At 40.3% G+C, this 14,921-nt stretch overlaps 1 protein-coding gene across 1 annotated transcript in view; it reads right to left on the bottom strand.

The window, feature by feature from the left end:
* Positions 1-2,002: 2,002 nt before the first annotated feature.
* Positions 2,003-14,921, bottom strand: part of TRIM8 (tripartite motif containing 8) — a 70,874-nt gene continuing 57,955 nt past the window's right edge. The window contains exons 3-6 of the mRNA XM_075841070.1: positions 11,901-12,134; positions 8,355-8,386; positions 6,436-6,551; positions 2,003-4,130 (exon numbers count right to left, since the gene is read on the bottom strand). Of these exons, the coding sequence (XP_075697185.1) occupies positions 3,523-4,130; positions 6,436-6,551; positions 8,355-8,386; positions 11,901-12,134 (990 nt within the window). The 3' untranslated portion in view covers positions 2,003-3,522. The remainder of the gene's footprint in view (positions 4,131-6,435; positions 6,552-8,354; positions 8,387-11,900; positions 12,135-14,921) is intronic.

Genomic DNA, 14,921 nt, shown 5'->3' with positions numbered 1-14,921 from the left:
CTGCAGGAACCGGCCTCAGATCGGAGCAGATCAGTTAAAGAGGCTCTGTCACCAGATTTTGCAACCCCTATCTGCTATTGCAGCAGATAGGCGCTGCAATGTAGATTACAGTAACGTTTTTATTTTTAAAAAACGAGCATTTTTGGCCAAGTTATGACCATTTTTGTAGTTATGCAAATGAGGCTTGCAAAAGTCCAAGTGGGTGTGTTTAAAAGTAAAAGTCCAAGTGGGCGTGTATTATGTGCGTACATCGGGGCGTGTTTACTACTTTTACTAGCTAGGCGTTCTGATGATAAGCATCATCCACTTCTCTTCAGAACGCCCAGCTTCTGGCAGTGCAGACACAGCGTGTTCTCGAGAGATCACGCTGTGTCGTCACTCACAGGTCCTGCATCGTGTCAGACGAGCGAGGACACCGGCACCAGAGGCTATAGTTGATTCTGCAGCAGCATCAGCGTTTGCAGGTAAGTAGCTACATCGACTTACCTGCTAACGCCGATGCTGCTGCAGAATCAACTGAAGCCTCTGGTGCCGGTGTCCTCGCTCGTCTGACACGATGCAGGACCTGTGAGTGACGACACAGCGTGATCTCTCGAGAACACGGCTGTGTCTGCACTGCCAGAAGCTGGGCGTTCTGAAGAGAAGTGGATGATACTTCTCATCAGAACGCCCAGCTAGTAAAAGTATTAAAAACACCCCGATGTACGCACATAATACACGCCCACTTGGACTTTTACTTTTAAACACACCCACTTGGACTTTTGCAAGCCTCATTTGCATAACTACAAAAATGGTCATAACTTGGCCAAAAATGCTCGTTTTTTTAAAATAAAAACGTTACTGTAATCTACATTGCAGCGCCTATCTGCTGCAATAGCAGATAGGGGTTGCAAAATCTGGTGACAGAGCCTCTTTAAGTATAACTTTTTGGGTGTGAGCTGGGTATAAACTGAGTTTTGAGCTTTTGCACAGAGTTTAACATTAAGGTTTATCTACGACTTGAGTCAGCCTTTGCCCAGTAACAATGCAAGGACATTTTTTTAACCTATGTAATTTTTGCCATGGAAACATTTGAAGAACAGCACTATCTTTGATGGCAATATGTGCAGTGATAACATTATGCCTTTTACGCAATCGTTAGGAAAAAAACCTGACTATGATCCTTAAAGAAGGCACACATGACCCAATTTTTTTTCTCATATGGCTATTGGATAAATTATGTGTGTGTGTGGGGGGGGGGGGGGGGCGTGTGAACAAACCCTCTGGTCATCAAAAGTGCTTGTTAGTGCTCTCCCCTACATGGGTCCTGCTATATATTTTGATACAAAAGACCCTTTACTTTTCTAATAAAAAGGAAAGGATTGGTAACCCGTATGTTTAGCCAGCTTACAAGTGTGTGCAGACTTTCCTGTAGTACCAATCTGGCATGTTCTAGAAGCTGTTCTTTGCCAGTGCTTTATCTGGGACCACAATAACAATTTAAATTTTTTTTTTTCAATCTGTGAACTTAACCCGGATGAAGCTATTAAGCAACTACTTAGGTACTCTGGCCCTAAAAATACTGATATGGGATCAACATTAACACCAATTGCCACACTTAATGACCAGAAGGAGAGGTAGGAGTCCGATGTGAGAGGTATCTAATCTTGGATGGAACAAAACTCTAGAAAGAACCGTGGAATAGTGAAAAGTGGTTTTGGTCCTGGCAGATAAAAAATACGGATTACAATTTTCATGTTGAGACACAATTATCATACCTCAAATTGCCTAGAACACTCTACATAGAGATATCAACATTTTCCATAGAAGGATGCAAACAATAAAACCACTGAACTGTGAGCTCTGCCGTCAGACTAAGCCAATCCTTGTAAATAGTTCTGTGCTTTATGACACGATTTGAGCACTAGGTATATGTACCACTAAAGGTAAAATGGACTATTACAATTTTTCAGTATTTACTATGCATGCAAGTAGAGAAACAAGATCACAAAAATACAACATATAGTTTATAAAAAGATTTTTTTTATTTCATTTTTGTTTTGACCAAGTAATTGGGACTGCTGCTTTAAGAGGAGCGTGGTATGAGTATACCTCCAGATCCAACACTGACATAGAAAATGGCAAAAAAACACAGGAGCATAATACCGCACATCAGTTGTTTGTCATGCAGTACTTGTTATATCCATTGCTCAGATGTCCAATTGGTGCCCATTTTTCAAGTGCCTACACAAGCAAACCCTTCACCATTAAAGTCCCTTAGCAACATACAGTACAAAGTCTTATTGCTGTAATATTACAATATGGCATTAAATGATTCATTAATTAATGCTGCAGAAAAAAAAGGAGAGGAAAAAGTGCTTGGACCTTATACTGTACATACACACATTTTGTATTTTTTTTGTTCTTTTTATAGTTATGTTTGTGGCACTCAAAATTATTTGTTTAGTCTGTAAAGCATAACGTTCTATTTTTAAGTGAAAAAATGTTGAATTGCACTTTTTAATGTGTATTTGGAATGTTAACACAAAAATAAAAAATGACTTTTTAAGCTAAAAGACCATTTACCATGTTGGGCCTTACAAATGTATGTATGTATTTATATATCATCTACAACTATACCCTTGGTCCATGGAGACTGTATATGGAGGAAAGATTTTTTTTTTTTCTTATTTTTCTTATTTTGCTGAATTACATAGGATCAAAGTTTTGAAAATTTAAATCTGAAAAAAAATTACCCTGTATTACTTTTACTTTATATACAACATTTAACATTTCCCCCTCCCTGCATTTTTTTTTTTAATTTCCAACATAATAAAAATATAGAAATGGTCTTATCTGATAGGTTAGATTTCAAGTAAAGGTGCAGAAGAGAGAAATGTCATGTTCCATTAATGATGTTCTAGATTAGAATGTGTCGCTCACAGCTCCACTCTAGTAGAATGTCCGTCTTTTACTGCATGATATAGGACCTTTATAGGAGCTGGCAGATTCCCTCCCTGCAAACATAACTTTATCGTTCCCTTTTTTTTGTGTACTTTTGCACTTTTCAGATAATTGTGTATTTACACGTTTCTAAAACATACAATAAAAACCAGTGTCTCTATGATAAGTGGCCTTTTAACTTAAAACTCCTATCACGAGAAATGGTTATTTCTAATGCAACATAGTCAACTAAATTGATACGAAACAAAGAATAACACACACACAAAGTAAAACTTTAACAATGGTTTGTATCAAATGATGAAACGTCAGCGGAAGCTTCAAAGCACTAAAAAACAAAAGTATATTTAAAAAACAAAAACGGAAATAACTAATTGGTTGTTATTCTAGATAGGGGAAAGGCATACACCATTGTCCAGAATCATTAGAATTAAAGCAAAATTATAAAACAATCCTGTATTAACCATATTCAGAAGTGAAAAGGTTGTACACAACTAAACAAGGTTAAGGTTGTTCTGTTCCGAGTGTTTGGGGGTTTCTTTTACTGTATGCATATTTAACAAGGCTAGCTTGCTGTAAAAGTTAACTGGTGACGTAATGCTTTGTGGCAGGCTGCCCGTAGACCCTATAGAAATCTTGACGGCCATGTTGCTGGGTAGCATCAATCCATTCTCTGACAGCGAGTCCTGGAAGAGACTGTGTTACTGAAGGGGTTGGTGGAAGAGGATGAGAGTATTCTTGGGAAGGGACTGTCCATGGAAAGTGGCCAGACCTAGGATATGGTTGGTGCCCACTGTGGTTAGACACTGAGGAACAATAACAGTTGTCCACAGAGCACACCAGGATCTTGCGCCCTGCATACTGGGAGAGGACAGATTGCTGAGATGATGAACTGTTAGGGTAATGGGAGGGATTAAAGACAGAATTGGAGTGGACCGGCTGTGGGCCACTAGGAAGTCCTACAATATGCTGGGTTGAGCTGCAAGGCACCATGGGTTGTGCCGACTGACCCTCACCAGTGGAAGATCCCTGGCTTATGTACTGGCCGCTAACAGTTCCAGGGGCGGAATCAAGGAAGCTGCCTTCAGGAAACGCAGTTGAATGTTTGCGTTTCTCTCCCCCTGAACTGCTTACATTGCAGGAATACATAGGAATGCTCTGCAGGAATGGTACAGGGGTGCTGAACGGGCCTAGAAAAAGAGAGAGCAAAAAAAGAAATTAGGTATAAACAACAAATATAAAATTGGGCCTGATGCAAAACTTTTAAAATAATACAAGTGAAGAATATGCTATGATATAATGACGTGGTAATACCACAATACCATTAAAGGTTTTGAGCTGCAATACCAGACATAGCCCTTGGATAAGTGTGGCAGTGTTTCTGGAAAAAGTAGAAATCTTTCAGCTTTTTATGACCAAAGTGAATGATTATTTTCACCACACAGAGATTTCACAACATGTTGGAAACCCATCATGTGTAATATCAGGAGCGTCTCACACTTACTGATTCTCACCTGATCATGTAATCAGGCAATGTATTTCTAGTTTTCCACATAAATGAGAAATCCATATACATGCTGAGAGAATATTTAAAATAACGTCAAGCCAGTGTTTTAGTAATATTGCTATGGAATCCTGTAAAGCCTGACTGATTGACTCCACTGTCTTGAATACTGCTCATAGCCACTTTTTTATTCCTTTCAATATTTGCCAGCTATTATTTCTCTTTCAGTATTATGTATATATGGTATCTGTTACAAGTTTTACTGATGACACATATCAAGCAACCTGCAATTTGTAATGCCTTTGGACTGAGGACTGTCCAACCAGAGAAGATTTAGGCCACAGGCAATGATGCAAAACACAACTTTAAAAATTTCCATGACATTCATTTTCCATTAATCGTCTGTCTGGAAATCCCATAAAAATACATAGTGTATAAGACATTAAAGGGGTTGCCCCATCTGAACATCCCCCCCCCCTCTCTGATATGAAAGCGGAGATTGTGTTATCTCTAGGGGAAGCTTTGGGCGGGCACACTCTTTCCAGTAGCTCTCAGATTAGGGAGGTGGAAAATAAATCTATTGCAAAATCCACATATGTGAAATACATGTGGTACCTTCTGATGCCCCCGCCCCCCCATATGGTGTCATATCTCATACATATAACCATACCATACCATTATAAGCGCCATACAGTATGGTGCCCAAATAACAGTTGCCTAAATAACGATAACACCTTAAAGTGCTCAAACAATTCCCACATACAGAGGCCTAGTAACAGCTCCAAACCTAACATAATAAACAACAAAACACAAAATACATAAAAGCAATTTAGTGGTTATAGGTAAACCTTTGTTCCATGAAATAATCGTAATACAGTTTCTATGGGAAACATGGTACCACATAGTATACAAGGGACTTTCTGTGCTGCAATATTTTTTGTTTTATATTATTAAATCAAGGATAACAAATGCAACAAAAAAGCCAAGGATTCGGCATACTGAAGTTTGAAAAATTGCATCATGTCCCAAAAAAACACTTGGCTCTGGGCTGCATAGAGTCAATTGGACTTTGTAAATACCACTCCCTACTACAGTGCATTTAGCGTGCCTCGGACAGTTGATAAATATACAGTACCTCATAAACAGGCATTTGTTTTCATTTACAAACCATTGCTAGAAAGATGACAGGTGCAATCTGAATGGTTGTTATAAATTGACACACAATATTTTCTGTCTCCAGTTTTTTCTTTAAAAACTCACCGTGTTACCTTACATATCCTAAGGCCGGGTTCCCACGTAGCGTAAATGCTGAGGAATTTCCGCAAAGGAATTGTGTGCGGAAATTCGCAGCATTTACAGTAGCAGCAAAGTGGATGAGATTTAGAAAATCTCATGCCCACGCTGCGGAAAAAACCCACAGCATAAACGTTAACAAATTGACCTGCGGTACGGAATTCAATTCAGCAGCATGTCCGATTATGCTGCGTTTTTGTTGATTTTCTGTTTCGGATCTTCCCCATTGAATTCAATGGGGATGCAAAATCCACAACAGAAAGCAAACTGTTGCAGCCATTACTCCGCAAAAATCGCAACTCCGGAAAAAAATAAAAATCATACTTACCCAGAACGCTCTTCTTCCTGCAGTCCGGCCTCCTGGGATGACGTCACATGGCCTGCAACGTCATCGTAGGAGGCTGGACTACGCGCAGAGAAGACGGAGGGGGTAAGTATGAGCGCTTTTTTCCGCAGTGGAATTTCCGTTTAAAAAAAACGCACCACAATAGTGTGATTTTTCGCATGACAGGTGCTGCGGGTTCCAGGTCGGATTCGCTGCCTAGTTTTTACGCAGCGTATCCGACCCGTGGGAACCTGGCCTAACACTGACATATATCATAGCAAAAACTTGAGTGATTGTTAAAAAAGTCAAGGATGGTTAAAAAAAAAAAAAAGTCCCTAGAGTTAAGGAAGCCCAAAAAGGAATCCGTATTCACCTTCCAGCATTTTTCTCAGCTGTTTCTCCTTCTTCGATATCTCTGTCAGGAAGAGCTTGGAGTTCAAATGTCCAATTTTCGGTGGTGGGAGGCTACCTCCGGTGCAGGTCTGAGTCCTGTTATTACGGAATACAGTATATCCATTGTATCAATATTTTATGGTATGTTTAAGCCATTTCTACATTTATTGCTACATAAATTAAACAGAATGACCTTTCTGCTGCCTAGCCTCAGTATATAGCACAGATAAATACATGCTGCACAATGCGCCGCCCTGAAGTGTTCATTTATGAAGAACTTTAATAATAATGTAGCTTATTGGAAGTTACGGACAATGTCATTGATTTTCTTTGCATTACTGCTCTAGTCCCCAATTCTCAATACAAAGACAGACTAATCTTATTATGAAGGTCCCAAGACCAGGTTAAAAAAAGTTGTTTAAAGGGTATAGGTTTCAGCTTGGTTCCTGTCTTAAGGTAGTATTACAAGGCCCGGCGCGGGCCGTATAAACGAGTGCCAATCAACGAGATAGCTGGATGATTGGCGCTTGTTTGCTCCTTTTACAAGGAGCTCGTTACTCCGATTGCTCGTCCCCATACATTTCTATCATGTCAGCAGCACATCTCCCTTTTTACACAGGGGGATGTGCTGTCGACAACAATAAAAGTTTATGCTTCTAAAATGATGCAATCAGCCGATGAACAAGCGTTCGCCCGTTGATCGGCTGATCGTTGCCCTCTTTACACAGGGTACTTATCGGGAACGAGCATTCCACAAACGCTCGTTTGCCCGATAATTGGCTGGTGTAAAAGGGCCTTTACATATTTTAAAACCGCTTGGATTCTTTTGTTTCAAGAAACCGGTTTACCCTACATATGAATGGCATATGAGAGATCTTCTTAGAAGAAAGCAGCGAGACATTTCCTTTGGGGAAGTTTCCTTGCTTTCCTCAGACATCATTCAATTCTGACACTCACACAGTCCATTCATCTAGAGGTGTGAATTAAGCCTAAGAGTGTATTCACACTGTGTGGCTTTGCTGCGTTTTTTTTATACATGTTTTTGGCGTGCATCCGAAAACTGCACCGAAAAACAAGTGTTATACCGTGATTTGCAAAATTGCGGCAAAACCGCACCGTGTGAATGTACCATAAAGAGTTTGGTTGGGTTCAGGTGTTCAGAATATGGAGGACTTGGGTGGGTGGCTACTCTATAAGGTCACATGTCTTTGGATTGGTCCAATTTTGGCTATGGTTCACTTTAAAAAGGCAGAAAGTTCCGAAACACATGGTCATTATCCGAGGGAAAAGCTTGTACAAAAGTAATGGGTCAAACTGCTGTAAAAAAAAGTCTGTTCTTAGCGTGGATGGTGAACATCAGTCTCAGATCTTGAATGATGAAAGACTATGTTTATCTTTAGTCCAGCATGACTACAAATTTTATTTTATTTTAAAGGTTTTTGTTTAAACCCATCTTCTTAAAACCAATAAAACAGGTTAAGTTTATACCCCAGCCGTTGACGTGGTTTAAATCTTGGTTGTTGCTAAAGTGCACATCTACCCGAAGAGATGCGATTGATCCTGTCTCACCTTTCAGAAGGTCATTAGAAGGAAATGGAAAATTGCCGATAATTTCCTATAATGAGTACTGCATGTGTTTAATAAAATCTTTCCAATTGTACGGAAAAATCTGTATGTATACAGTCCACTAAACAATTGTTCTGACTGTATATGCCTAGCATACGTCTTTATCCATGATTACATAAACCCAGGCATTGCCAATGAAAGTCACCCTCCAATCCTCCAAACCCTCCCTCCATGTCCTTAATCTCCCAGACTAAACAAACCACTTTACCTAGGAGACTACCAGTAAACAACATATGTAGCATAAAACAGCTCTGCCTGAAATTTTAATCTTACCTGTCCATCAGGATTTTCACAGACTTTGTATTCTAAGGGGGAAAAAATTAGGTTAGTGAGGCTATAGTACAGGTATTGTGTGGCCTAATTCCTATGACAACTGTCTCCACAACCGTATCAGTCATAAATATTTCTGGGTTTTATACAACCAAATAGCCTGGGCCCCCACTACTCAAATTAACAGTGAGAGGGGGGTGGGTCAGGAGGGAGACCCAAGTTGGCAAGGTTTCTGTGGGATGAGGGGGCAGGGAGAACAGAAGATGACAGCGGTTCTGTGAGGGAAGGAGGGGCAGGGGGGAGCTGGAGCTGCTGTGCGGCCTCTTCCTTGTCTTCTAGCTTACTCCGAGAGTTACTGCCACCAGGGTCTGCCTCAGGTCACCACCTCCTCCCTACATGTAGCATACATTACTGTGAGAAGGAGGGCAGAAAAGGGGACAGGCACCGAGACTATCTCTGCTTCCCATTGTCAATGGGAGGTTAGAGACGGAAACGTGTGAAGAAAGAGAATTACTTTTTTTTTTCTGCAAGCATTTTTTTCCGCTTGTGGGAAAATAACTCCTCTGCCTCCCATTGAAATTAATGGGAGGCGATTTCGGTTGGTTTTTGGAGCTGTTTCCAATGCGGTTTCAAAAACAGCGCCAAAAAACGAGTGCCGATCAACGTAATAACTCGTTGATCGGTGCACATTTGGTTCTTTCACCAGGAGCAATGTTTGGACATGTATGGGGACATGCGCTCGTTACTACAATCGTTCATCCCCATGCATTTCCATTATGTTGGCAGCACTTTTCCTTGTTTACACAGGGAGATGTGCTGCTGACAATAATAAAATTTGTTGCTGTATAAACGAGCAGATCAGCCAATGAACGAGTGAACGCTCATTGATCAGCTGATCGTTACCCTGTTTACACATGAACGCTCGTTTGCCCGATCATTGGCCCATGTGAAAGGGCCCTAAGGTGAGCAGTCACAGTTCACTACTAGGGGCTTGCAGGCAAAAAAAATTAAAGAATGGAATATTATCAGTCAAAAAACAGACATATCGATGAAAAATATTTATTGCTGCAGATCTGTAGTATCTGCATGTTTGTAGAGACATATTACATGGACAGCCATTCTTCTGAATGAACACCATGTAATTCCACATTTCCCCCTTCAGGCTTGGAGGAGTTACTTAATTTTTTTTAAGATTGGCGCTTAGAAATATCATTAGGTACGTCACGTGTACAAATATTGCAACTTCCGATTCATGACTTATTCAGAGAGATGTATTTGAGGTCCATGTTTCCTCTACATTTTTTTAAATCAAAAACAGGAACTGTCCTAGGAGGAAGAACGAATACATTTCTCCTTCTGAGCCCCATTACAGATTTAGGGTTTTGCTTGTCATATTTATATCTATTTTAGTAATATTTAATGATAATAACATATGACTATTCTTTTAGTGCATTCGCTATACATAAATGAAAAAAAAATCCTGATTAACTAAGTTCTTCAAATAAACAAATTGCTTTGTACATAAAAATTTATTTCGAATTACGGCCAAAATTAATAAAAATTTAAATCGTACATTAAAGCGCTTTGTTAAATAACGGTTAATAAAAAGGTGTTATTAAATTCTCAGGAAAAAGTAGCAGTTATGGTTTTACATTGAGTGCTTTTCTAAGTCATTAGTGGGCATTAAGGAGCCTGTTGGCATGTACAATGTGTTCTTGTAATATTGCTTCTGAACAACAAATAATGTACTGGGTGCAGCTGCTGGCATAGCAAATACCCAAACCAAGGGCACTCCGGTATAAGAATATAGTATTTAAATGCCCCACCAAAAGGTTTAAAGGGTTTTTCCAGTCTAAGGCCCCATGCAATTACGAACCAATTAACTTCTATTGACCACGGACACCTTCCCGTATATATTTGCATGATCTATCTTTTGCTTTTTACGGACCGTGCCCCCATATTTTGTATGGGAGCACGGGCCGAAAATGCGGTGGCTGTCAGCGGCCGCCAGCCGTGCCCGTAATCGCGGACAGTCATTACGGACACTGATTACGGACACGTCCGTGTGCATAAGGCCATACTGTTATGGTGTCCTGAAATTAGTATATAGTCTTTACATGCATTATATGCAAATGCCAAACCTCTTCGATCAGTCCTGTATGGTGTTAAGGTCGCCATACACATTGGATTAATGTCGGTCGAAACTGACGATTTAGTCAGGATCGGCCAACCATCTAATGTGTTTGGAGGCTTCCCACCTTGGGCAGTTAGATTTTAAAATGCTTGATCCTTTTGCTCCCAGGAAAAATAAGTTGCCATCCGAAGTGTCTGGCAGCGGCTTACTCCCCTCTTCCCATTCTGAATGAATACAAGCTGAGCATGCATGTGTATGGGGGAAAGTGGAAAGAATAGCTGTCAGCCGAAAGAGTGTTAAGTCAACAACTATCTAATGTGTATGGCCAGCCTTAGAAATTTGCTTTACTGCCTCTGCACCCAAGACTATGCAAGTTCATTTGAAGTATATAGCAAAGGTAAAGAACCAAATCTACATCTCTGAACTCCAGCCAACACAAATGGCAGGAGCAGGGTACTTCATTATTAAATAAAATTTCCCACCATGACAGATCCTCTTTAAAGGACCAGTGTCACGGCAAAAAAATTTTTTACATCAATTTGACTTTAGTGTGTTATTAAACATTTTTTTATTTATTTGTGTGTTTGTGTTTTACTTTTTTTTATTTTTTCACTTTTTCTTCCCTATGGGGGCTGCCATTTTTTTTTCAATTTCTGTATGTGTCGATTAACGACACATACAGACATGGAATACGGCAGCTACAGTCCCATAGTGAATGCGAACGGGGCCCGTTCGATCCACTATGCTGTACGCCGTCTGTGTGGGAACGGCGCATGCGCCGCTCCCACACAGTCCAAGTTGAACTGTGCGACATCCGGCGCCATTTTCCTGTGGACCGGAAGTCGCGGCCGGACAGTAAGATTACTACTTCCGGTCGCGGCTTCCGGACTTGTGCACTTGGAGCGGCGGTAGCAGACGGAGCGGACGGACCGGAGGGAGCGGCGGCGGCAGGAGCAGGTAAGTTATTTCTATGTATGTTTGTGTTTTAGTGTGTGTTTACTACTGTATGTTAACCTACTACACTGTGTGTTAGCTCAAAAAATGGCGACACACAGTGTAGGAGGTTTGACCGTTCAATCCCCTCGTTTCTCCCGGCACTAGCCAGGATAAAGGAGGGGGGGATTCTGAGAGCTCACTAGAGCGAGTGAGTTTTTTCCAATTTTGCAGCATAAAGCAATGTGGTTGCTTTACCACATGCAATGCTGCAATTTTGGGAATTGCTCCATCTAGTGACCAGCGCTGGGAAATATTATAAATTAGAATCTAATTTATAATATTTCCTGACTCGTGAAAAAAATAAAAAAATTAGAACAATGTCTAATCACCTATACACTAACTGTTTAACTAAAAAAAAAAAAATGTTTTTCTAGCGACACATTACCTTTAAATGTTGGGATATGAGTAGTGCACCTCACCTTCATGAAGTTAATATCCTCTGTTTTGTCAAACATGACCTGCACAGAGCTCAGGAGCTTTTTGGCCTCCTGCATACGTTCGTTCAGCTGCAGAACCTGGGCTGCATTCTCGTTACAGAACTTGGCCTGAGCCTTATCCAAAATATCCATTGTTTTTCTCATATCTTCATCCAGAATCTGATGCAATCTCTCATACTGTTGCCGAACCTCATCTTTCAGCTGGTTTACCTTTTCCTGAGGAAGGAAAAATCAAAAATACATTTAAATATCTTCAGTATAAGAATGTTGCCTCAATGTTTTCTTATAATAGGCTAAATCTAGATATTGACTGCAACTACACGTCGTTGAAGTCCATAAAAAGGCATTGAGTTGCACATTGGTCATGGTGCAATGTAACTGCAACCTGACCACAATGTTACTGCAAGGCCAACTTAAAACTGCGGGTGGGTTGTCCTGGCCAAAAATTCAAAATTGGTACATAGCCTCTTGTGTATTCAGAGGTATAGCAAGCTCATAGCTAATTCCTAGACCCACCACCAAACCTCCAATTACTTCACTTCTCCAGGTACATCATTTTCTTATAGGAGCTGGTTATGACTGCGACCTCCGCATGTGGCAATAATGTTTGCTCAAGTTACCTAATGCTTCATATAGCTTATATGTCATCACCTTATTTGCATAGGACTCCAGATGGGACAATTTGCTGGGAATAAACTTTATGGTCATAGTCACGAAAAACCTGCACCGTAGATAAGGTAAGAAATGGTGCAGGAGGGGTCTTTCACACCATATGTGAAAGGGTGCAACACAGAAGGGCCAGAATGACACCTGTTGTATACTATTCACCTGTGTGCAATAAAATGGCCATATACATCTCATAATTGACAAAAGTTGTTTCTGCTGGCAGTTATCACTCCACATCTACCTATTAACAAGAATGTTCAGCTTAGGTACATTTACGTTTGCGGATATCAATCTGTTATGAATGGGCATCTTTATTTCAGGTGAACTACTATTTAAGAGCATTACTTTATGATTCATACAAAATCCAACAGAAAAAAACTTTGTATGGCTCCATATGAAATCGGAGGCGTACAAAGGTACAATAGCACCCCAGAGAAGTCTATGGGTACTATAGAATGGCTCCATACAACTTGGAAGTTGTAAGGAGCCGTAATACTGTAGCGTGCATGAGCCATTACGGACACCAAGCATTTCTGACCTGTCCGTGTCCTGTTGGGAACGGGTTTTTACCTGCCCATTATGTAAGTATGGCCTTTTCTGTGTGTTTTTTTTTTTTGTATTACTGACACCAAGACACTAATTTGATAACTAAATTATCAGCTGTAAATTATTTCAATTAGAACCCCATTAAAACGCAACCTATGGTCTGTAGATGGTTTCCTGTGCCCGCTGATGGATTTGCAGGGTCAGGCTGGGTTCACACGACCTATTTTCAGACGTAAACGAGGCGTATTATGCCTTGATTTACGCCTGAAAATAGGGCTACAATACGTTGGCAAACATCTGCCCATTCATTTAAATGGGTTTGCCGACGTACTGTGCAGACGACCTGTTATTTACGCGTCGTCGTTTGACAGCTGTCAAACGAAGACGCGTAAGTTGACTGCCTCGGCAAAGAAGTGCAGGACACTTATATACATTATATGCAGGACACTTCTATACATTATATGCAGGACACTTATATACATTATATGCAGGACACTTATATACATTATATGCAGGACACTTATATACATTATATGCGGGACACTTATATACATTATATACAGGACACTTATATACATTATATGCAGGACACTTCTATACATTATATGCAGGACACTTATATACATTATATGCAGGACACTTATATACATTATATGCAGGACACTTCTTTGCAACGTAATTTGAGCCAATGAAGAGCAACTCAAGATTTACGAGCGTCACAGACGCCTCGCATAATGCGAGGAGGAGCTTTTACGTCTGAAACGACGCAGCTGTTTTCTCCTGAAAACAGTCTGTCTTTTCAGACGTAAAAGCCTCTCATCGTGTGCACATACCCTAACTCGTTACATTTTCCTGGGCTAGAACTCCAGCTTCTCAACCAACACTGCAAATACTTTCCGGTATTAACGTAGCCATTCCAATCACCTCATTGAGCCAGTGACAGCTTCAATTAATTGCCTTTTTCCCAATTCGCATTCATTTAAATAGCAAATTTGCTGATGCCCCTTTTCTGTTCCCAGAGATAATAGTCTGCCGTTCTAAACTGCTGTCAAATTACAGATGATAATGGATGATGATCTAAACAATGGAAATAATAAGGGCATTGCTCAAACAATAGGATAATAAAGTAGGCCTTAAAATTAAGGACTTTTGGGTAGATATAGAGGCGGCTGCAGAAGCTAGGAGAGACTAGTTACTTCATGTATACAATATATATATATACACACACACACACATTATATATATATATATATATATATATATATATATATATATATATATATATATACACACACACACAGTACTGTTCAAACGTTTTTGGCAGTTTTGGAAAAATGCTGCAAAGTAAGAGTCAGTTCACACAGAGTGTTTTTGACACGATTTTTGATGCGGAAACCGCGTCGGAAAACGCGCCGAATAACGGCCGAGAATGCCTCCCATTGATTTCAATGGGAGGCGGAAGCGTTTTTTTCCTGCGAGCGGAAAAAACAGCTTGCGGGAAAAAGCAGAGACATGCCCTATCTTCGGGCGTTTACGTCTCTGACCTCCCATTGACATCAATGGGAGGCAAAGAAAGCGTATTTCGCTGCGTTTTTTGCCCGCACCGCTCAGGCCCTCGGCGTGCAGGCAGAGCAAAATCTGCCTCAAAATCCCAAACTGAATTTTGAGGCAGATTTTCTGCCTACAAAAAACTCTGTGTGAACCCAGCCAAGAATGCTTTCAAAACTACAAGTGTTGTTATTTTTTTTTATCTATTAACAAAATACAAAGAGAATGAACAGAATAGAAATG

Source organism: Rhinoderma darwinii, chromosome 11, assembly GCF_050947455.1.
Source record: "Rhinoderma darwinii isolate aRhiDar2 chromosome 11, aRhiDar2.hap1, whole genome shotgun sequence".
Lineage (NCBI taxonomy): Eukaryota > Metazoa > Chordata > Amphibia > Anura > Rhinodermatidae > Rhinoderma > Rhinoderma darwinii.
Note: the sequence above shows the minus strand (reverse complement) of the source record. Positions and strands in the feature narration are given on the sequence as shown.